This window comes from Xyrauchen texanus, chromosome 41, assembly GCF_025860055.1.
Source record: "Xyrauchen texanus isolate HMW12.3.18 chromosome 41, RBS_HiC_50CHRs, whole genome shotgun sequence".
Taxonomy (NCBI): Eukaryota; Metazoa; Chordata; class Actinopteri; order Cypriniformes; family Catostomidae; genus Xyrauchen; species Xyrauchen texanus.
This window is the reverse complement of record NC_068316.1, coordinates 20,319,203-20,342,224: the sequence shown is the minus strand read 5'-3', so window position 1 is coordinate 20,342,224 and position 23,022 is coordinate 20,319,203. Positions and strand designations below refer to the sequence as shown.

The following is a 23,022-nucleotide window of genomic DNA, read 5'->3' as shown; positions in this document are numbered from 1 at the left end:
ATCAAGAAAATTAATGTTAGATCCCTTTTTTTCTCTCTCAAGTAAGACCAAATATCTTATTCTTGATGATAACTTTTATAAAAAAAAAAATGTATGTAAAAATATCTAAAAACCCTTGAAACAAGATCAGTTGGCTTTATCTTCGGAATAAATAAATCTAACGGAATACGTTACAAATTACATTTTAAACCATTTATTCTGTAATCTGTAGTGGAAGACGTTTTAAACGTAACCCTCATACTTGGTGAGTTCATTATATTCATCTTCCATATGTAAATATTAATGATGAATATATTTAAATTGTAGCAACCCCAGGTTGTACGATGTACTGTTGCTTTGGATAAAAGCACATCCAAAAGCATCTCAATCCAGTTCAACAAAAGCTAGACAATTTGCGTCAGTTACTCATGACTGTGCACTATTACCCTATTCTACCCCATTTTTTTCTAGTTGGCAAAATAGCAGGACTTTTATTCTAGTTCGCTGGCGTTGTTCTGTTGTCGCCTCCTTATGGTCATATTGGTAAATATTTATTCAACACTAAATTCACTTTCATTTTCATTCTTTGTGCTGAGTAATAGTGGCTTCTCGTCGTTTCGTCGATGACAACTGGATATTTACTTTTCTGTCGTATTTAGATACGTTATATACTGGGATAAATACATTCAATAAGCGTTTATTTGCAAAAAGGTTTCATAAAGTTTTGCACTAAGGTACATTTCTGCAGCAATGACTTCCTTAGACATGAGCCCCGCGTCTAAAAAACAGGTAAAAAAACCGAAGGCCTGAAAACTGCTTTAAGCTTATTTCTGACTGTCGTTTGGCCGAGAATATTTGATTTTGAGTCGACTATCTACCAACATAGTATAATGAAACTTGTGGTGTTTCTGTGTTGAGTGCGTGTGATAAGTTTGACTAACACTTCCTATCTAAATTGCAGGTGGATGGATTCGCCCAAAAAATTACTAAAGAGGTATATACAGAATCCTTCAGTTACCCTCTAATACTTTGCAAAGCATTAACCATGGTAATCATAATGTCTTCCAAAATACCATAGCTATTTATTGTGACTATTGTAAATCTGTTGAAACTTCCTATTAGCCACCACTGTCATTAACAAACAAACAGGAATGACAGACATTTACACTAGGTTCTTACACCGTTTTGAAGGAAACTCCTTACAGTATAAATGTGTTATGGTTTTACAATAACTGTAATAACTATGGTATTTTAGTGGAAACTATGTTTACCAAGGTATATTTGTAAGGGATATCATAGTTATTGTTTGTAGTGTTGTTATGTTAATGACAAATGTCTTATCCCTTTCAAAAGGCCGAACAGTTGCTCTCTAACTTCTTCCCAGGGAAGATTGCAGAGATGGACAACCTGTTGCAGGTATGAAATCATACATGTATTTAGAGAGAGAGAGAGAGAGAGCAGCTGTCAACGTTCAGTCGCTATGACTGCGCAGAGAGATTATACTGGAGCTTAGAGTATAATGCTGCTGCTGCTGCTGTTGTTGTTGTTTGTATTTATGTTATGTTTTTTTTTTTTGTCTTTAGGGATCCTATAGTCTGAAGGATCTGTCTGTCATCAAGGCTCCTCTAGAAATCCCAATCCCAGACCCTGCCAAAGAAGAGCTCAAGAGGAAGAAGAAAGAGGAGGCAAGCATAAAACATTCTATATTATTGACAAATCTGCAATATTCACCTTAAAAATATTATTATTATTTAATTGATGCTAGATCTACTGTATTGTGTCACAACACCGTTCTGTGGTTTGATGATGTTTCTGTCTAGACTTGAGCTCATTAATGAAATATTATTTGCACAGAAAAAGGCGAAAGAGGGAAAGAAGGATGATGCTAAAGAAGAAGAGGATGAAGGTAAAGTAATTCTCCACTCTGGACAATGAAACTGAAAATGTGATTTGCGCTGTTCTCTTTTCCTTGGTAGAGAATTCCCCTAAATATCATCTCAGTATGTGTAATTCTCATCCTGAACACTGGGTAGCAGTGTGGCCCTTTGAATTACTGAAAAAGATTTAAGCAAAATTTTGAATTCTTATGTTGAAGCGCGTTTATCTCTGCCATAAGAAAGTAATTTGTCATTTGAAGTAAAATTATTTTGAAATGTAAGATGATGCTGGAGCACAAATTAAAACTAATGATGCTGATTCGATTTGAAAGGCCCTCCCTGTGGTCCCATCGCCTGCAATGAGACAGTAGAGAAACTCATCAAACATATCAAGCCTGAAATTCAGACTGTACAGGAGTCTCTTAACACGGTGAGGTTTTAACACATTTCAAAATTAGTGTCACCTATGGGACACAAAGATTTAGATGGCTCAGTTTTAAATTGTGCAAGTTTGTTTCTTGAGATGCTGCAAAATAATAATAACAATATATATATATATATCAGTCTGTTTTAATATTTACACATTTGAATTGTATGACAAATGTTTATCAAACTGAATTGAGTAATCTTTAACAATGTACACTGGCTGCCAGAAGTTTGGAATAATGTACTGATTTTGCTCTTTTGGAAAGAAATTGGTACTTTAATTCACCAAAGTGGCATTCAACTGATCACAATGTATAGTCAGGACATTAATAACTTGAAAAATTACCATTACAATGTTCAGAACTTCTTAAACTACTTCAAAGAGTTCTAGTCAAAAAATCCTCCATGTGCAGCAATGACAGCTTTGCAGATCCTTGTTATTCTAGCTGTCAGTTTGTCCAGATAATCAGGTGACATTTCACCCCACACTTCCTGTAGCACTTGCCATAGATGTGGCGGTCTTCTCGGGCACTTCTCACACACCTTACAGTCTAGCTGATCCAACAAAAGCTCAATGGGGTTAAAATCCATAACACACTTTTCCAATTATCTGTTGTCCAATGTCTGTGTTTCTTTGCCCACTCTAACCTTTTCTTTGCAAAAGTGGCTTTTTCTTTGCAATTCTTCCCATAAGGCTGCACCCCTGAGTCTTTTCTTTACTGTTGTACATGAAACTGGTGTTGAGTGGGTAGAATTCAATGAAGCTGTCAGCTGATGACATGAGAGGTGTCTATTTCTCAAATTAGAGACTCTGATGTACTTATCCTCTTGTTTAGTTGTACATCTGGCCTTCCACGTCTCTTTCTGTGCTTGTTAGAGTCAATTGTCTTTTGTCTTTGAAGACTGTAGTGTACACCATTGTATGAAATCTTCAGTTTGTTTGGTAATTTCAAGCATTGTATAGCCTTCATTCCTCAAAACAATGATTGACTGATGAGGTTCTAGAGAAAGCTGTTTCTTTTTTGCCATGTTTGACCTAATATTGACCTTAAGACATGCCAGTCTATTGCACACTGTGGCAACTCAAAAACAAACAGAAAGACAATGTTAAGCTTCATTTAAATGAACCAAATAGCTTTCTACCATGTTTGATATAATGGCAAGTCATTTTCTAGTACCAAATTAGCAATTTAGCATGATTACTCAAGTATAAGGTGTTGGAGTGATGGCTGCTGGAAATGGGGCCAGTCTAGATTTGATCAAGAATAACTTTTTTCAAATAGTGATGGTGCTGTTTTTTACATCAGTATATGTCCTGACTATACTTTGTGATCAGCTGAATGCCACTTTAATGAATTAAAGTACCAATTTCCAGCTAAATCTGTGCATTATTCCAAACTTTTGGCCAACAGTGTACATGTTATGAATTTAAGCATGATGTGAAGTATTTAATTAAACTGAAATACTTAATTTATGTTTAATTTATTACAAATATTGTAGATTATTTAAATGTTACATTTTACAAATATGAAATTCAGTTTGATGGAAATTTGTCATACAACTGAAATGTATGACTCTTAAGAAATTGACTGAAATATTTTTTAAGTGCACTAGTAGCTGGAAGCTATTATATTTATGCACATTTGAAACCAAAGGAATAATTTATTTGCTTATTTCTTAGAAACCACTTTTACAGGTGCAAACACGTAAAATGTTCAATTAGTTTAATTCATAGTTAACGGCATGCTTCATGTAGATGTTTAGAGTCTTGTAAAATTTGTTGCATAGTTTAATATATGTATTCAACCTTTGTGCAGGTGTCGATTTGGTTACAGCTACTGATCCCCCGTATTGAAGATGGGAACAATTTTGGAGTTTCTGTACAGGTCAGTCAACCACAGCTTATGTTACATTTGTGAAAAAGAAAAAAAAAGAATCCAAAGATTTACAGTAAATTTAGATTCAGTTAGACATAATACAATATATAATTTTTCCCACAGGAAAAAGTTTTTGAATTGTTTACCAATACTCGTACCAAGATCGAGGGATTCCAGACACAAATTTCTAAGTAAGAGACCAGACAGCATCACAACCCTAAAATCAAACATTAACTGCCATGTTTTATTAAAAATACATTTCCTATTTGTTAACCTAGTCAGCATGTGGATTGTGATTAATTTGTCACTGTATTTCTGTATAATCAGGTACTACAGTGAGAGGGGAGATGCTGTAGCCAAGGCTTCCAAACAGCCACATGTGGTCAGTTTATTTTGTATGTTATTTGAAGGAGATTTTGCCATTGCTGCTTACCACCTGGAAAAACTAATTGTCAGGGGAAAAAATTATTAAAATCTTTGTTTATGGTCCCCATGATCATGAAAACCTGAAAATATCAGGGAATTTTAAATGTTGTTTTCCAGGCCTGGAAAGTCAAAAGAATTTAATAAAATCTCAAATGTCATGGAAATATTAGTATCAGAACGAGCTTTATTGCCAAGTATGCTTGCACACACAAGGAATTTGTCATGGTGGCAGAAGCTTCCAGTGCAATATACACACATACAAACATATACATTTAAACATATGTACGTATAGTGACAGAAAATAATAATTTAATATACAACATAGATCGAAAAAAAAAAAAGAAATATATAATAGTGCATTATTGTTGTTAGAATATTTTATAGACAGATATATATTTATGTGCAGGTGATGTAATGTATTGAAGAAGAGGTAGGATATGTTAAATAATACAAATTAAATCTGGATATAAATTGGAATGGATGGATTGAATATTGCACATGGTGTATTGACCAAAGGAAAGTTTTTGGGGACAGTTTTAACTGTTCAAGAGGTGGATGGCCTGAGGGGAAAAACTGTTCCTGTGCCTGGCGGTTCTGGTGCTCAGTTTTCTGAAGCACTGGCAAGATGGCAACAGTTTGAAGAGGATGTGTGCTGGATGAATAGGGTCAAGAGGGATTTTACCAGCCCTTTTTGTCACTCTGGATGTGTACAGTTCTAGCAGGGTGGATACGTGAGTGCCAATAATCCTCTCAGCAGTCCGAACTATTCTTTGAATCTTCTGATGTCTGACTTGGTTGCTGAACCAAACCATACAGTTATAGAAGTGCAAAGGACAGACTCAATGACTACTTCAAGTCAAGTCAAGTCAAGTGGTTTTTATTGTCATTTCAACCATATACAGTTAGTACAGTACACAGCAAAACGAGACAACGTTCCTCCAGGACCATGGTGCTACATAAAAACAACAAAGGACCAACACAGGACCACATGAGACTACACAAAGGAATAAAATACCTATATAAACTACCTATATATACCTATATAAAGTGCACGTGCAAACATGTGCAAAAAGTACAGGACAGTACAACAAATTACTGACAATGAACAGGACAATAGACAGTGCAGCACCGACCAGTACTCAGTAGTGCAAAAAGATGACAGTTTCTAAAATGTAAACATAACATACTATGAGATAGTGTTCTATGCACATAGCAGTTATTGAGGTAGCAGACAGTTATAAAGTGACAGTAATTAAAGTGCAACTCAGGACACGTGTGTGTCAAACCAGTCTCTGAGTATTGAGGAGTCTGATGGCTTGGGGAAGAAGCTGTTACACAGTCTGGCCGTGAGGGCCCGAATGCTTCGGTACCTCTTGCCAGACGGGAGGAGGGTAAAGAGTTTGTGTGAGGGGTGTGTGGGGTCGGTCCACAATACTAGTTGCTTTGTGGATACAGTGTTTTTGTAAATGTCTTTGATGGAGGGAAGAGAGACCCCAATGATCTTCTCAGCTGTCCTCACTATCCTCTGCAGGGCTTTGCGGTCCGAAACGGTGCCATTCCCATACCAGGCAGTGATGCAGCTGCTCAGGATGCTCTCAATAGTCCCTCTATAGAATGTAGTGAGGATGGGGGTTGGGAGATGTGCTTTCCTCAGCCTTCGAAGAAAGTAGAGACGCTGCTGGGCTTTCTTGGTGATAGAGCTGGTGTTGAGGGACCAGGTGAGGTTCTCCGCCAGGTGAACACCAAGAAATTTGGTGCTCTTGGCGATCTCCACAGAGGAGCCGTCGATGTTCAGCGGAGTGTGTTCACCTTGTGCTCTCCTAAAGTCAACAACCATCTCTTTTGTTTTGTCGACATTCAGGGACAGGTTGTTGGCTCTACACCAGTTCGTCAGCCGCTGCACCTCCTCTCTGTATGCTGACTCGTTGTTCTTGCTGATGAGACCCACCACGGTCGTGTCATCGGCGAACTTGATGATGTGATTCGAGCTGTGCATTGCTGCACAGTCGTGAGTCAGCAGAGTGAACAGCAGTGGACTGAGCACACAGCCCTGGGGGGCCCCAGTGCTCAGTGTGGTGGTGGTGGAGATGCTGTTCCCGATCCGGACTGACTGAGGTCTCCCAGTCAGGAAGTCCAGGATCCAGTTGCAGAGGGAGGTGTCCAGGCCCAGCAGGTTCAGCTTTCCAATCAGGTGCTGGGGAATGATTGTGTTGAATGCTGAGCTGAAATCTATGAACAGCATTCGAACGTATGAGTCCTTATTGTCTAGGTGGGTGAGGGCCAGATGGAGGGTTGTGGTGATGGCATCGTCCGTTGAGCGGTTTGAACGATACGCAAACTGCAGTGGGTCTAGTGAGGGGGCAGCTGGGTCTTAATCTGCCTCATGACGAGCCTCTCGAAGCACTTCATGATGATGGGTGTAAGTGCGACGGGACGGTAGTCGTTGAGGCAGGACACTGAAGACTTCTTTGGCATGGGGATGATGGTGGTGGCCTTGAAGCACGTTGGAACGACGGCGCTGCTCAGAGAGATGTTGAAGATGTCGGTAAGAACATCTGCTAGCTGGTCTGCACATCCTCTGAGCACTCTACCAGGAATGTTGTCTGGTCCAGCAGCCTTCCGTGGGTTGACTCTACGTAGAGTTTTCCATACATCAGCCGTGGTAAGACAGAGCACCTGGTCGTTGGGAGGAGGGGTGGACTTCCTCGCCATCACGTCGTTCTGCACTTCAAACCGAGCGTAGAAGTCGTTCAGCGCATCTGGAAGGGAGGCATCTTTGTCACAGGCAACTGATGTTGTCCTGTAGTTGGTGATGGCCTGGATGCCCTGCCACATGCGCCGCGTGTCACCGCTGTCCTGGAAGTGACTGTGGATTCTCTGGGCGTGTCGGCGCTTTGCCTCTCTGATTGCCCGTGACAGTTTGGCCCTAGCTGTTCTTAGGGCTGCCTTATCGCCTGCTCTGAAGGCGGAGTCTCGGGACCTCAGCAGCGTGCGCACCTCCGCAGTCATCCACGGCTTCTGGTTGGAGCGTGTCGTGATGGTCTTGGAGAAAGTGACATCATCAATGCACTTGCTGATGTAGCTGGTCACTGATGCTGTGTACTTGGCAGTGCAGTCATGTTTGTAGAGGGAGAAGAGTAGTGGGGAGAGAACACGTCCCTGGGGGGCACCAGTGCTGATTGTACATGTGCTAGAGGTGAATTTCCCCATTCTCACTAGTTGCTGGCTGTCTGTCAAAAAGGTGATCCACTGACAGATAGAGCCGTTTACAGAGAGCTTGGTTAATTTAGTCCATAGGAAAGCGGGTTGATGGTGTTAAAAGCCAAACTGAAGTCCACAAGTATCCTTGCATAAGTCCCTGGTCTGTCTATTGAAGTATGTAATGCAGTCCCATATTGACTGCATCATCCACAGACCTGTTTGCTCTATAAGCAAATTAAAGGGGATCCAGAAAGGGTTCAGTGATGTCCTTCAGGTGGGCCAACACCAGTCTCTCAAATGACTTCATGACCACATACGTCAGAGGCAACGTTTGGGTCTGTAGTCATTCAGTCCTTTGATCTTGGGTTTCTTTGGAATGGGGATGATTGTGGAGCATTTGAAGCAGCAGTAAATTTCACACTGCTCCAGTGATCTGTTGAAGATCTGTGTGAAGATGGGGGACAGCTGGTCAGCACAGGATTTTAGACAAGTGTGTGAAACACAATTTTGCATGGCAGTTGCAGGAGGTGTAAATGTGTATGTGCTTTGAATGTCGGAGCGGGTGTGGAGTGTGTGACTGGGCTTTTCAAATCAGTAACACACATTCAGGTTGTCAGCCAGTTGTTGATTCCCTACAGTGTTGGGGGATGGTGTCTTGTAGATTTTAAAATCTTTCTGGCCTCTCCACACCTGATGCAGGGTCGTTAGCTGAAAACAGTTTTTTCAGAATAGCTTCTTTTAGCCACTCTCCTTTGTTGTATGTTAAATAAGTCCTAGTAGGAATGCGCATGTCCTAACAGAAACTGATATATGATGTCACAGTATCTGTGAGCTCGTCCAGGTCGATGGCTGCAGCTTCAAAAACACCCCAATCAGTGCAGTCAAAACAGACTTTTAGTTCCAGCTCTGCTTCATTGGCTTAATTTCTTGAGTGAATATATATATATATATATATTTTTTTCTTTTTTTTTTTCTAGTTTTTCTCTGCTTTAAAATGTTTAGCAAGCTAGATATTGCTGTTATGTAAATAAAATTTACTTAAAATGAATAGTCAAAACGATTCACAAATCGGCCTAAATGATTTATTAGTGAATTTGTCTGAATGATTAAAAAAAACGGTTAATTTCCAGTAATTACAAATGACTGGAAAGGTCATGGATATGCGTTGGTCAAAAAGGGTGGGAACCCTGTTTTTTCAGAATCTACTAATTAGAGGTTTTAAAACCTAGTGAAAAAAATTCAAATATCTGGAGAATCCATTTAACAATACTTTCAGATTCAGTTGATTAATGATTTTAAACCTAGTCAAAAATAATTAAACGATCTCATGAAATATTTGAAAGATGCCTTAGATTCTACAGATTTGGTTTGTTTTGATTTATTGGTATTGTGTCAATTTGTTGTATGACAACAGGGAGATTTCAGGCAGCTTGTCCATGAACTGGATCAGCACCAGTACTGTGAATTACGCATTGTAGTCCTGGAGATTCGCAACATTTACGTGAGTTCAGACTTTTCTAACCCTAGACAAACATCTATGTTGCATCGTATGTTGCTGTTCTTTAATAACTTACATTTATTAAAGTTGATGCTTCTGTATCTAATAAGATCTGTCTGAAATTGTAAATCACCTGTAATTTAGTTGTAATTTATTGGCTATAAGTTTTGGCTCTCAACCATTCTCTTTCCAATTTTAGGCTGTGTTGTATGATGTCATCACCAAGAATCTTGACAAGATTAAGAAACCCAGAGGAGACTTATCCTCCAAAGCACTTATCTACTGAGAACCCCACCCAATCTGCACTGAAAAGACACAGACACACAAACATACACATTTTCTGAAAGTGAAACATGTCATATTGTATTTCACATCTACTGTCATAGTGCATTGACTAAAGCTTCAATTTCGTTTATTACAGAAGAAATCTACTGTAGTACTGTTTTTTTACACAATAAAGGTGTGATAAGGTGTGTAACGTCGCTCATGTTTCCTGTTAAATCTAACACAGAACATGTCTTTCCATAATCTTTGAAAAGCATTGGGTTATTTGAAGACAAAAGAGTTTATAATAAAAGAAAACCTCTTAGGGTGTTTGCCAAGACAAAAAAAGAGCTAAAAAACACACACTAAAATGAAGCCACACTTACAATAAATAAATCATAAATAAACTATAAAGCAACATATTTAACCAATAGGCATTATTTTAAATACAGCAAAGTATTTCCCAAAAGGTTTATTAATTCATATTATAAAACAATATATATTTTGTTCAAAAGTAAGATGAAATTATTTGGACATTTTATGGTTGTCCAAATAAGCCCCTTTAAGACATCAAAATACCCCATTGTGAAATAGAGACCACACTGTGACAGCATAGAGACCACACTGTGACATCATAAAGACTGCATTATGACAGCATAGAGGCCAAATTATGACATTAAGATTCCCATGTTGTTCCAAATGCATGATTTTCTTACACGTTAGCCAGAGTGTTACTTACTGAAACTCTCGGTCCCCTTTCACTTTAATTAAATGGAAAAAGATGCAATGAAGGTTAATGGTGACTGAGGCTAACAGTTTACCTAACATCTCATTTTGTGTTCCACTAAAGAAAGAGAGTCATGTAGGTGGGAAATCGTATGAGGGGGAACAAAATACAGTATGACAGAATTTTTATTTTTGGGTGAACTATCCCCTTAAGTGTCCAAATACCTTTTATGGCCCACTTTACACTCTCTCTCAAATAAAGACTATACATTTATGTTAACACATGATGTGTATACATACACTGACAGCACCAGCCTGGCTTCAAAATGAAACAGACTGTGTAAAGTCCATTCCTTCCCAAATACCCTCGAGTTCCCCCAACCAGCTGGGAGGGGAACTATGGAAAGTGTGCCAGCAAGCTGAGAATCAGGAAAATCCAGAGACTTAACAACAACATGCATAACAGTAAAAGTATCCGCAATGGTAACCCTAGAGCCAAGCAGCACCTAAAAACACTAATTTCCTCAACACAAGCACAGAATCAAGATATCATCAGATACTTCACATCCCTGCCACTGTAACCCTGCTTTAAGGCATGCAGCTTTGCCCTTTTTCTCTCTCAGAAGCAACAAGGGGCCCCTAATGGCTTTTCAGACTCAAAGAGCTCTATGGGGTTCCAATGGACTTCTGTGGTGGTATGGAGTGGCTCAAAGCAGCTTCCTGAGGTATCCACAAGGAAGGAGAGTACACAGCAGAACAGAGACCACAGAATGCCAGCCACAGCCGAGAGAGGTGACAAATAGAGTGAATTAGCAGTTTAGAGCTTATGCAGTTTGACAGAAAAAAATGAAGGAGCCACAAAAAACACAGGTCCAGCCCCAGCATGAATGCAGAAATAGCCTAAAAGATCAAACTCATAATGAATAAGAAATAAATCAGGCACAGCACATGCACTTAACACAATGAAATGAAAAGAGACTAATGTAATATTTCCATTGTAAGCGCACTCAATACAGTCACTACATATTAAATATTTAAAAACAATAAAAATATTATTGTAGTATTTTTAAAATATATGAAAAATGCTCACAATATTTACTTAAATAGTATCTTAACTATTATGTTTTTATTATAATTAATTATGCATATTCTTTTATAAATATTTAATAATATGTATGCATTTCTATCAAATAAATAATAAATAAATGATTTGAAATATGTATTAACAGTTGATGGAAATACACAGATCAACCCGACAGACTACAAATGTAATAAGAAGTTTCTCAGGCTTACAGTTGCAGCCAGTAACTTAAAAGGAGAGTTGGATCTTGCTGTACAGGTAGTGGTTCTTGTTGCCAAATATGCTGTACTTGGAGTCCCAGAGTCTCAGAACAGGTCCAAACAACACCATCACAGATAATAGGAAGTGGAAATAATATCTGAATAGCAAATGACCAAGTAGTACAGCTGTGAGATCAGTGACTACCACCAAAGCTGTGTAGATGTCTGTAGGTAGAGTTTTGAATCCTGCGTATCTCCATTAGCCCACAAAGATCCATACGGGTTTACTCAAGGCAGTGATTCCAATGCATTTACAACAAACAGACTAACAGCATGAATTCAGAAAAAGACCATATGTCAGTGGTCTGTTATTGGCCCTTTTGTTTTTACAGATGAGTACTACCTGCTGGTTTATGCCACTTCTCTCAGTCAGAGTCCTTACATCATTCTTGTCCCTAACAGCCCCAAACATTCCCATCTTATCAGATTTCTCTTCTATATGACCCCGTGTCTCAAATGAAGCAGAACAGCAACATTCCCTTTGTGGTTTTAAAGGTTTGTATCATTTCCAAGTGTTTTTAAAAGATGGATTATAATTAATCTTTAACCCGTAAAGACATACATACCTCATACCACCCCCTGTACCTCATCCATTTTTTAAAGTTGTGCCCACACATCTTTAGTATTCCTTAATCCATCTTTTATAAATTGTGTAAAACACATAAAAATGAATATTATAAAATAAATGTTATAATGGCTTAAGTTCCAAAAGTGTATAGGCTAGAGTCCCTTGGTAGTGACTGCTTTTTTCACTTCCATAAATTATACAATTGATGATTACTTCATATTTATTTAAGTTTACTATCACAGGACAGCTATGAGTACCATGTTCATACAAACACTATAAATGTTGACTTGTGCAACAATGGTGAATTATCTGTATCCCATATACAGCAGTACACATACATAGTATATATGCTATTTCTTACTCAAGATATTTGAGTGATTGACTTGATTTATATTTGATGAATAAACAACATTGAAGTAAACCACAGCAAGTGTACATGAACAGTATGATATAACTATTGTCATTTGAGTGTAATTCTGAAATTATGTAAGTTGTGTCTATTTTGAGTCAGTAAGGGTTGTGATGTAAATTATGTTGTGTTTGATGAAATTTCAGTGAAAATAAAAGAATCCTGTTCTAGATTTGTTGCATTATTGCTTTGATATATGAAAAATAAAACATTAAAATATATTTTATTTTATTAAAATAATTATAAAATGTGACATTACCTGTGAATTTTGTTGATCCATTTGTGATGGATATACATGCCAGGTCTCTAAAGACCCAAAAATGTAAGTGTGTTTGGTGAAATTGTAATGCATTTAAGGGTTGAAACAAATCTTGGCTCTAGCATAGATTAAAATAAAGAAAAATCTGTTTGAAATAATTGACCAAGGAAAGAAAAAACATCATAAAAATACAGACTGTTTTAGATTTTCTTCTAAATTGTTACTTTGAAATGAGAGATTGGCTCTTTTGTGATGTATTTGCTGTTATGCATTGAAACACTGTAAAGCAAACCTATACTAACATAAATGTACAATATGTACCTTTCCCTCATTTACTGTATAATAACCCTACTTTTCTCATTTAGAGCATTTTTCTTCACCTTTTCACCATTTTCTTTTATCTTCACAGACACATTCTAGAACATTCCTTGAAATAAAATACATTTATATAAACTTTGATCTTGTCTTGAATTGCTGGAAAAACAGTCAATTGAAATTTTCAATTCACCTTTAAATACATGTAGGGCATAAGAAATTGACTTTTGAGATATGATTTAGACTCAAAACAAAGTTGTGAGCATAAGTTTAATTATTCTTGTAAAACAATTTAGTGTGTCTCAAAGAGTTTTAAATGCACTTAGATCACACACACAAAACAAATCTGTGTCGACAGAAACAAATTGCGAACACTCTCACACACATATGCATAGAGAAACTCACTTCCACATCCGTAAACCCATGACAAAGTCTCCAGCCACACTTGTACCACACATTCAGATTTTTGACAAGGAATAGATTTTTGTTTACATTGAATTACAAAATCAAATCCTGGACATTAATAGCAATAAAAATTTTTACAATATTTAGAATTATTCCCAATGCACTTTTAGAAACATATCCTTCATGTCTAAATTATTTTGCTATATTTACTTATGCAAGTATTGCTTTTTTGGTAAAGCAACATTGTTGCCATACTGAGGGATTTCAAGCAAAGCATTGCGCCTGTCTGAAATAATGCTTCCATATTATTCGTGATATTGAAATCTTTCACTTAAGTTTGAACCGGTTCTAAACTATCCCCTAGAAGCTTAGAAAGAGGTGTGACAGTAAGCATAAAAGAGAAATCATAAAAGAAGTCTCCAATACCTATATGTCACTGCCCCTTTATGCTTAAACTTCTATATTGGTATTGTGATTTTTTTCTTTTTTCCTTTTGCAGACAGACAGAGCAATGTGGAATCAAACAAATAACACCTTTGAAAACCCCTGCCTACTATATCATCAATGTGATTTTACAACTCTCTGCACAAAATTTGTTCTCTTTTATATATATATATATATAAATTTTTCTTTTCAAATCTGCGGAGACAGCACCACAACCCATCCGTGTCTGACATCATCAACATTTTGCTGTCATCTCCACCACCTCCACGCTCCTTCGCTCTCTGTCTTTATCCAGAGGGTGTTTCTGTGCGTGTTCCCACAAACGTATGGCACCATCCCACTGAGGACACATGAAAGTAAGACGAAATGTACAGGACAAAAAACAGCCAAGCTGTAGTCCAGTATCAACAAACAACGAGTGATATTTAAGCACTGACAATAGACCTACATTTATATATTATAAGATGTTTACTTACTGAACTGCTAACCATGTTGACTTGATAAGGGTGCCAACTGACGTCCCTCACACATGCATCATGATTGGACATTTTGGACACAACTGATCCCGTCAATACATCATAGACTTCAGAAGGAGTTTGAGGAAAACAATGAAATCAGGCAGATTAGGATAAATATGAAAAATCCACAAACTAAATCAAAAGACATTTTTTTTGTTATTTAATCATGAAAAAATAATAAATTAAAACTTCACCTTCAACGGCCCCACTTCCACATGTGTGGACATTTGTATTTTAGCTTCACTATACACAATGCATAATTTAAATTCATTTAAACACACTGATCTCAGTTCAGAAGGGCTGTCAGTAAAGGGTTAAACTTTCGACGCATGGAGTCATGTGACAAAACAACATGGAACAGATCACAGCTAAGTTTATCTTTGGGAGAAACACCAACAAAACGACATCTGGTAAGAAACCGAATTATGTTTTTACATTGAATCTGTTGGAGTCAAAAGATGTCTCTAGTTTCATCCAATATGCCATTTTTAACAGTTTAGCGATTTATCGCAAAACGCCACACTTATAAACCCAATGTACACTTATGTGTACTTCAGCAAATTATTTGCTTAGAAATCCTATATTTACTGTGCATGATCACATTGAGAATCAATGGTTCATCCAAAAGCTGAAAAATGTTGCTTTCAGAGGCTTTTTATGGAATTAGGATGAAAATAAGGTGTATTTCGAACTGTTCTGAGACCAGTGCAGACAGACAGCACTCTGGAGATTAAGTCATTCACTAAATAGGGTCAAGAGAGCTCTTTATGAAGCTAAGTGCATTCAATCCTAAAATCCTACCCAAAGATCAGTTTCAGGCCACAGATGATGTTTCATGTATAATTTTATGTTAACAGTGATTGTATGTAATGTGATGTAATGTCTGTAAAGTCTCAAAAACATGAATAACCAACACTCCTGGAATCAAAAACAATTTGATTAAAAAAAAATCTGAATTTCTACAGCTTGGTAGAAACTTGGTCCCACTGTCCACAATGTGGACATCATTTTTTATGAAAACTATCTGCTCAAGAAAATTATTAATATTATTATTGCAAGTTTATTAGGATCTACTAGTTACAAATCAAAAAAGGGAAATGGAAAATGCACACAGCAGTCAAGCTCAGATCTCAGGAAGTTAAGGCATGATACATTTTTGATCCTTCTTTATATATATACAGTGTCAATGATATCTCTTTATTACAAAGCTTACTAAAGCACTGCACCGTTCAGGCACATATATGTGGACACACTTACTGACGATTTTGCCTGTTGAACAGCCTGTGTAAATAAACTTCTGTCCAGTGCTGAATTCAGGAGAAAAGCGACACCGAATGAGAGTGTGCAGAACCCCGTGACCCCTGTATGTCATTACAGAGGTGTCACCAGTCAGCTTATGCCTCTTTATGGCTGCAGAGCAACAAGACAAGATGAAATGACAAAATAAAACAGCCGCATTGTGTTCATGTGTAAAATTAAGGTGGAAAATACTCCAGTTTGTCTGACAGGTTTATTATAAATAGACATCCTATGTAAGCTACACAAACCTCTCTGGGGAACCTGCTGCCAGCGGTAGTCCCAGTTCTGTTGTGTGACAGCAAGTCGAGAAGCTGCAAGTCCTTCTTTAGGGGAAAATTTCCTCACGTCCCACAGCTTAATAGACTGATCTTTGGAGTTACTGATCAAATACCTAGCGTCGCCCTTCAGAACAACATATAAATACTGCTTAGTGCACTACATTTTTAGTCATGTTTAAGTTAACTGCTGTTCTTAAACTAAAGGAACTAATACATTTCTAAATAATATTTCTACAGTATTTGGATCCGGATGACCACACCCATATGTGCCTGTTGAACATTTTATTTCAAAGCCATTGCCATGACAGAACCACATTGAAAGTGCTTTGGTATGCCTCATACAAATGAAAATGTTTATAAAAGGAGATTGCATGACTGAATGCTTCTTTTTATGAGACTGTTAGTAATGGGTGCTCCGAACGAGCCAAACCCGTAAAATAGAAAGGGGTGTCTTCATACTTTTGTCACTATAATGTCCCTTATATGAGGTTTTTATTTAGTTACTTAAAAGGCTGCTCTACTATCTTGAGTGCAAATTGTACTGTGGTGATTCATTACAACCACTTTGGCTTATAATGATATATTATAATGATATATAAAGGTTATGTTAATCATAATTGATGTACATCACAGTGTCTTGTCATGATTCCACCAGATATAATGTGGTAATGTGTTAATATACCTTGCTGTGTATGAAGGTGATTCCATCTCTGTGTCCTGCCAGCTGACCCACAGGCTGTGGTCTGTCTTCTCTAAGTGTACGCCTGTCCCAAACCTTACAGAGAGCGTCATCACTCCCTGAGAAGAGTAACTGTGATGAACTGTCTGCAAACGCTACAGCATTCACATCATCCTCATGAGCGTCAATCTGAGAGACAGAGAGAAATACATATTAGTTATGCTTCTATCAAGGGCAATTTCTTCTTGGATTATTGTATAATGTTCTCACTAGCTTATCATTGATCTCAAAGAACTCATTTGAATTCAGAGTGGTAGACTTTTGAATTACGGTGACCAGGAATCTGTAGAGGTTTCCACAAAATGAAAATGATGTCATAATTTACTCACCCTCATGTTTTTCCAAACATGTATGATGTATGAACATCTCCTTTGTGCTCCATGGAAAGTCATATGGGTTTGGAACGATATAAGGGTGAGTAAATGATGAAAGAATGTTCATTTTTGGATAAACTATCCCTTTAAAAGGGACTTGAATGTATGATATTAATTTGCTAGTTCACACATTCACCATCATGTGAACCATACCTTAAGTGTTCTCTTGTTTTGTTCACGATCGAACACATACAGGCAGCCATCGTTTGCACTGTTTAATAGAGATAAAGGTATCTCAGGAACAGTGACAAATTATCTTATACATACACATTTTACCATATGGCAGCATCAGAAAATAACTTTTCGATTTAGGGGCAATATTTATCCCCTGGACTTGATTTTCAAGGGATTTTTCTTTTTTTTTACTTTATGAGGGCTTGTCTTTACTTATCAAAATAATTTTTAAAAAATCTTCAATTTATTCAGTTAACATTTTTAACATAATTAAGTAATTATATAGCATGTTTCAAGCAATAATGTGCATACCCTGGCCTATAATACAATATAAAAATGATATCAGATGTTACAAATAAAACAGAGAATAACTCATTATGGGGTCATTTTTATTTTGCCACTACATTGTGTATTTTAGGGGCATTTTTGTCACTTTCGATGGCATTTTTGCCTCAAGCCCCCCCTGAATTTCTGACCCTGCTGTGTGGAAGATTCTCATGAAACCTGTTAACAAAATGTCTTTGTCATAATTAACCCAAAATCAATTAAAAAAAAGAAAGAAAATGAAGCCTACATTTAGGAATATTAAGATAAAAAAAATAAAATAAAAAAAATGTATTGTGACATTTGTTTCAGGACACTTAAGCACTTTAACCCCCCAATTCTAATTATCTTAATGCATCTGGATATTTTACATTAACTATTCCAATTGTTTTCAATGATGATTCTCGAAACTGTAACAGTCATTTTTTTATTGTATTGACGTTTTAAATCAGCCGTACTATGCATTTATACAATACTATGGTGTATAAATACTTTACAATTTAAATATAATGTAATTTTTTTTTCACACTGCTTTAATGAGATTATCATAATAGCCATCTTACATTGTGGTAATAGCAATGCATGAACAATGCATTCAAAAATGGCCCAAAAAATAGGCTTAATTGTTGCAATTTTTTTCTTTTGATTTTGGAGTCAAACAGTACCAAGACATTTTCTTGACAGGTTTAGAGAGAATCACTCATGTATGGTGAAACAGTGACATTGAAAACAAAAAAAGCTTCCAGACATGTTTAAAAATATCCAAAAGTACACAAATGCTGGGTTAGTAAAGGACTTTTCTTGGCATGCAGAACATAGTATAAGATACTGACCCGCCTAAAATCTCTTTTCCATCTGTGGATGCTGCCAATGAGAAAACACAGAACCTCCGTTCATCTGGACTGAAAGAAGAAAAAAAAAAAAAACAGTCAGTATCAGTAACACTCTAAACATAAATGACTATAGTCCATGGTAATTACAATAAAATACCTAACAGGCTATATTCTAACATACACAAATATAAACCATTGAGTGTATGAAATATTTTCCATTTACACAGCTTTCTATTACTTGTGGACCATATATCTTCAAGCATAATATAACAGTTGTTTATCACAATATTATGCAATGCAAAGCAGCTGTGAAAATGGTGATGTGAAGAGGAAAGCAGCTTGGTTGTGAAAACATGCTGGCAAAGTTAACAGCTGGCATTTTTAGCATATCTCAGCAGACAGGAAGTGTTGCTGTCACATCATAATCTTCATATTAACATTATATTTTTTTTTAACTATATTTTCCTTCCTTTTTCATAAAACCTCAAAATAAACAAAACAAAAAATAAGACAAAACTTTGCCAACATGTTCAGCTTTGTTAATTCACAGTCATGTGATGTATTTAGTGATGAATGGTTGTTATTGTGATCTGCTCTACTGTCTGTCATCCACATGAGGAAGAAGTGTACAAGTGATTACCTGAGTTGTAATGCTATAATATACTATGAGGGAATCACTAACTTGAGGTCCAGAGCAGTGTGTGTTTCACTGTCCCCATCTATACTGCACACATGGACTATGGAAAGAGAACACATACATTGCATCAAAATAATTTCAGTATTCTCAACAAAACAATATGGGTGAGTTGTTCCTGTCTTACTGTAGTCAGACCAGCTGGAGTAGAGCACACAACTGGCATCAGGGGTAAAACACACATCCAAAACACTCCAACCCACGTCTCTGGCCTTCACAGTCTTCTTCAGAGCAAAACGCCCTCTACTAGTGTCATATAACCTGATATTCTGATCTAAAAAATAGAGGCAGAGATACCAGAGTATCAATTACTATGATTCAATTATAATTTTGAAGATTGCATAGTAATAATAAAAAATAAAAAGAGTTCAAACATTTAACTTAAATTAGTACATTAATGACAAAAAATTATAATATCATTTATACTACATAAATTAAGTGAATTATCACGCTTGCAATGTAGCACTGTACTGTTTTAACTGAAGTTCTGGTTAGGAACCACTAAATGCAAAGACTTAAAGGAATATTCCAGGTTCAATGCAAGTTGATCTCAATCGACAGCATTTATGGCATAATGTTGATTACCACAAAAAATACATTTAGACTCATTCCTCCTTTTAAAAAATAAAACGAAAAAGCAGAACTCAGAGTTACAGTGAGGCACTTATAATGGAAGTGAATGGGGGCAATTTTTTGGAGGCTTTAATGTCAGAAATGTGAAGCTTATAATTTAATAAAAGCATTTATAAAAATTATTCCGTTAATACATGTGTATTATTTGAGCTGTGAAGTAGTTTAAATTGTCCTTTTTTACAGTCATTTTAGAGTTTGTGATATTATATTGTCATGACCAATGAAATGGTAAAATTGGCTATAACTTTACAAAGAAAAGGTAAGTGATTGTTTATGGACAAGACAAATATTGTTTGTGTCTTGCTGATATACTTTTGAAACAGTGAATATTTTAATGTTTATGGATTGGCTGCATTCACTTCCACTTCAAGTGCCTCACTGAAACACATATTTTTACTTTTTTTTAAATAAAAGGATAGATGAGTCAAAATTTACTTTTTTGGTAATCAACATGCCACAAAAGCTGTATATTGCCCTAAACTTGTATTAAACCAGAATATTCCTTTAAAGTACAGACTAAACAAGATTACAATTTTGCATACTGAACAATGATTGGTCTTGTCTTCCCTGCATTTGTTTAACCGTTTCTAGATGCCTTTACACAGCACAGTGACAGTCAATACTGTGCCTCTGACTGAAAAACAGATGCATGCTGAGTGTCATATTGTCAAAGCAGCTCTGATATGGCATTTATTTATGTAGAACCAAAGCATAAATCCTAAGCTTACCTACAGTAAAACATTAACACTATCATTTTGCTGCTTTGCAAGCACTGGTCTTTCCTTGAGAAAATGAAAATCTAGTTGTGATAAAGTCCTTTGTTATAGATTTTTGTCTTTTTCACATGTGTATTTGGAAAATGAATAAGCGTTGTTAAGGAATCTCTGTTTTACCTTGGCATGCTGACAGGAACATGTTTCCATCGTCACTGTAGACTCCACAAAAGACTTTCTGTTGATAAGTGTCCTTGTACACCACATGATTGGGCATGAAACTATGAAGAAATTTTCATGAATTGTTGTTATGAAAAGTATGCAAAAGACTGATCAGTTTAATAAGCAGAAAGAAAATTCCATTCCAAATGTACTTTGTGTCTGAGGATAGATACAGCATACATCAATGTGTCCAATAGGCATTATCATTATTGTTTTAGAATAGTGTTTGCCTGTGTGTGTTACACTCACTGCGAACGAATACGGCTACACTCTCCATGAGAGAAACTTGACCCGCGACACCGTCCCTGTTCCCGCTTCAGCAAACAATAAAAACAGTTAGTTTATAGGAAGTTTCAGACACACACTTCTGAATTATCTTTAAATACTCAACATGCATCCTGTATGAACACTGGACTGCATATAAATATAGATTCTTTGATCTCAAAGATGCAAAAAAATTATTGTCCAGTACAATGTGATGAATGCATACATAAAATTATTTTACCTCTGCCAGCATATGTGTGAAACTGTGTCTGCCCTTTAGTCCTGAAGAAGCAGTGGCAAGCAGGATCTGAGTTCGGATCTCACTGCGGTCTACTTCCTGTGTGTCTGGTTGGGCATCCACTGAGAAAGAATAAAAAAAGACGTAACATATGATGAGCATAAACACATTCATAGAGGGGTGTATTGTGGGTACATGTTTTTCTATATTTTTTTCTTATTGAGGGGCCATTAGTTTCTATTAAATCATTTATAAACCTTGAAAAAGACTATAAAAGGTCTGAATTATACTCACCAGGAGGGTCATATCGATGTCCTAACCGCCCATCCCAGGCCCCATCACTGTCTTCGTCAGAGTCTGAATATGACTGCACGAGCTGCAGGCCTGTTGCTCCACTTCCATGGACCAGGCGCACCTGGCCCCTATAGTGGATAAAATGTAGAACACTTTTTAAAAGGGGGGAGGTGTATCTACAAATAAATCTCATACAGGTTATGTATTTATTTACCTCCGCAGTAGGTACGCCAGAACTTGTGCTAAGTCAACGTCCTCTTCTGATCCTGACTGTCTCTCTGACTGCCTCTCTGCCTGTGTGCGGCCCGTCTGGTTGGAATTCTGGTTGGGTTCTGGTTCTGACTGATCTGGGTTGTTGCCAGAGCCCTGACCGGACATCCCAGAACTGGACTGAGAGCCCATAGACTGATTGTCTGCCAAATAACAGAAAAAGAGTCACACTCAAGAGTTGGTCTTTAATCATTGTAAAAAGCAAACTATATTATAAAATCAATAAACATAATTTATAGAACCTGATTTTAGCCTTTCCTTAAATACTTTGATTTTGTCAAAAGTCAGCATGTAAATAACATGACATTCAGCCAAATATGCAGATATTATATTGCAGATTCAAATCTGAACAAAAAACAGACGACAGAGAATGTCACAATGCAAAAATACATTAAACTAATTACAGATAATGAACACTGAGATGTGGGAGATGTCAGTGTTGTTTTACATCCTAATAAATACTCTCAGATGAATTATGGTCTCAAACAGATTATTTAAATTAGGTTAGTGAATGTTGACATAAAGCTTAGCTGACAAAAGGCTGTAATGTAACTGACAGGCGAACATGCTAAAATGACAGGCTAGAACTAAAAACTGCAAATGGCATGGAAAAAATTCATATAATGGTTTCAGATGTAGAAATTAGAGTTTAGCATAACAAAATAAAAAAATAATAAGTATTACTTATAATATCCATATAAAACAGCCCTTTGTTAAGTTAGCCCACGAGCTAGCAGACTGCAAGCGACCTACAAAATAGAGATACCTACCTACCAGTTATATGATCGCAGTGCTCTGACAGCTTCTTGACAAATTTTGTAGCTTCCTGCAGACCTCGGTAAATTACCAAGAAACGATGCGGTCAAAATTGACTTTATAAATGTGTTAGTTCGGTGTGCTGAACGCTTCAGTTCTTCCCTGAGGTGTTTTCAAGACTCTCCAGGTTCGTGACGCGCCATGTTGTTTACGGGTCTCGAGACTCGCCTTCCTCTGTTCACGTGACCCACAGACGCTCTCGTGCAGAGCAAACCAAAATAATAGAAAAAGTACGTTGACACACCATTGTGTTAACACATTTAACTTTACTAGCAATAAGCGGAAATTGTAGATTAACTTATTAACTTATTTAATTATTGAGTC

General features: G+C 36.8%; 2 protein-coding genes and 1 pseudogene across 3 annotated transcripts; 1 reads left to right on the top strand and 2 right to left on the bottom strand.

The window, feature by feature from the left end:
* The first annotated feature begins 528 nt into the window (after positions 1-528).
* On the top strand, positions 529-9,760 carry LOC127634322 (proteasome activator complex subunit 1-like). Its single transcript, XM_052113817.1, has 11 exons — positions 529-768; positions 941-973; positions 1,333-1,395; positions 1,563-1,664; positions 1,834-1,885; positions 2,189-2,286; positions 4,100-4,168; positions 4,283-4,350; positions 4,487-4,541; positions 9,201-9,287; positions 9,484-9,760. The coding sequence occupies exons 1-11, from the start codon at positions 730-732 to the stop codon at positions 9,568-9,570; spliced, it is 753 nt and encodes a 250-aa protein (XP_051969777.1). The 5' UTR covers positions 529-729; the 3' UTR covers positions 9,571-9,760.
* Positions 9,761-10,110: 350 nt separating this feature from the next.
* On the bottom strand, positions 10,111-11,685 carry LOC127634143 (fat storage-inducing transmembrane protein 1-like; annotated as a pseudogene).
* Positions 11,686-13,403: 1,718 nt separating this feature from the next.
* LOC127634341 (DDB1- and CUL4-associated factor 11-like) lies at positions 13,404-22,854 on the bottom strand. Of its 2 annotated transcripts, none has more exons than XM_052113851.1 (15): positions 22,653-22,854; positions 21,827-22,025; positions 21,613-21,740; positions 21,322-21,440; positions 21,066-21,130; positions 20,775-20,875; positions 19,376-19,522; positions 19,237-19,291; positions 18,555-18,623; positions 17,377-17,434; positions 16,793-16,978; positions 16,081-16,234; positions 15,791-15,943; positions 14,492-14,598; positions 13,404-14,355 (listed from the first exon to the last, which is right to left on the bottom strand). In XM_052113851.1, exons 2-15 carry the CDS (start codon positions 22,012-22,014, stop codon positions 14,251-14,253), a joined length of 1,635 nt encoding a protein of 544 aa, XP_051969811.1. In that variant the 5' UTR covers positions 22,015-22,025; positions 22,653-22,854; the 3' UTR covers positions 13,404-14,250. The 2 variants fall into 2 exon arrangements, with proteins under 2 accessions (XP_051969811.1, XP_051969812.1); XM_052113852.1 differs by having other exon boundaries at positions 22,657-22,854.
* Positions 22,855-23,022: the final 168 nt, after the last annotated feature.

Bases quoted from the DNA above. Each gene is read 5' to 3' on its own strand.
- LOC127634322 (XM_052113817.1), top strand. From the start codon at position 730: ATGACTTCCTTAGACATGAGCCCCGCGTCTAAAAAACAG. The intron at 974-1,332 runs GTATATACAGAA...CCCTTTCAAAAG, and splicing joins CCCAAAAAATTACTAAAGAG to GCCGAACAGTTGCTCTCTAA. The intron at 4,169-4,282 runs GTCAGTCAACCA...TTTTTCCCACAG, and splicing joins ATTTTGGAGTTTCTGTACAG to GAAAAAGTTTTTGAATTGTT.
- LOC127634341 (XM_052113851.1), bottom strand. From the start codon at position 22,014: ATGGGCTCTCAGTCCAGTTCTGGGATGTCCGGTCAGGGCTCTGGCAAC. The intron at 19,292-19,375 runs GTAAGACAGGAA...CTCTTTCCATAG, and splicing joins CTCCAGCTGGTCTGACTACA to TCCATGTGTGCAGTATAGAT. The intron at 16,235-16,792 runs GTATATTAACAC...GTTGTTCTGAAG, and splicing joins TCACCTTCATACACAGCAAG to GGCGACGCTAGGTATTTGAT.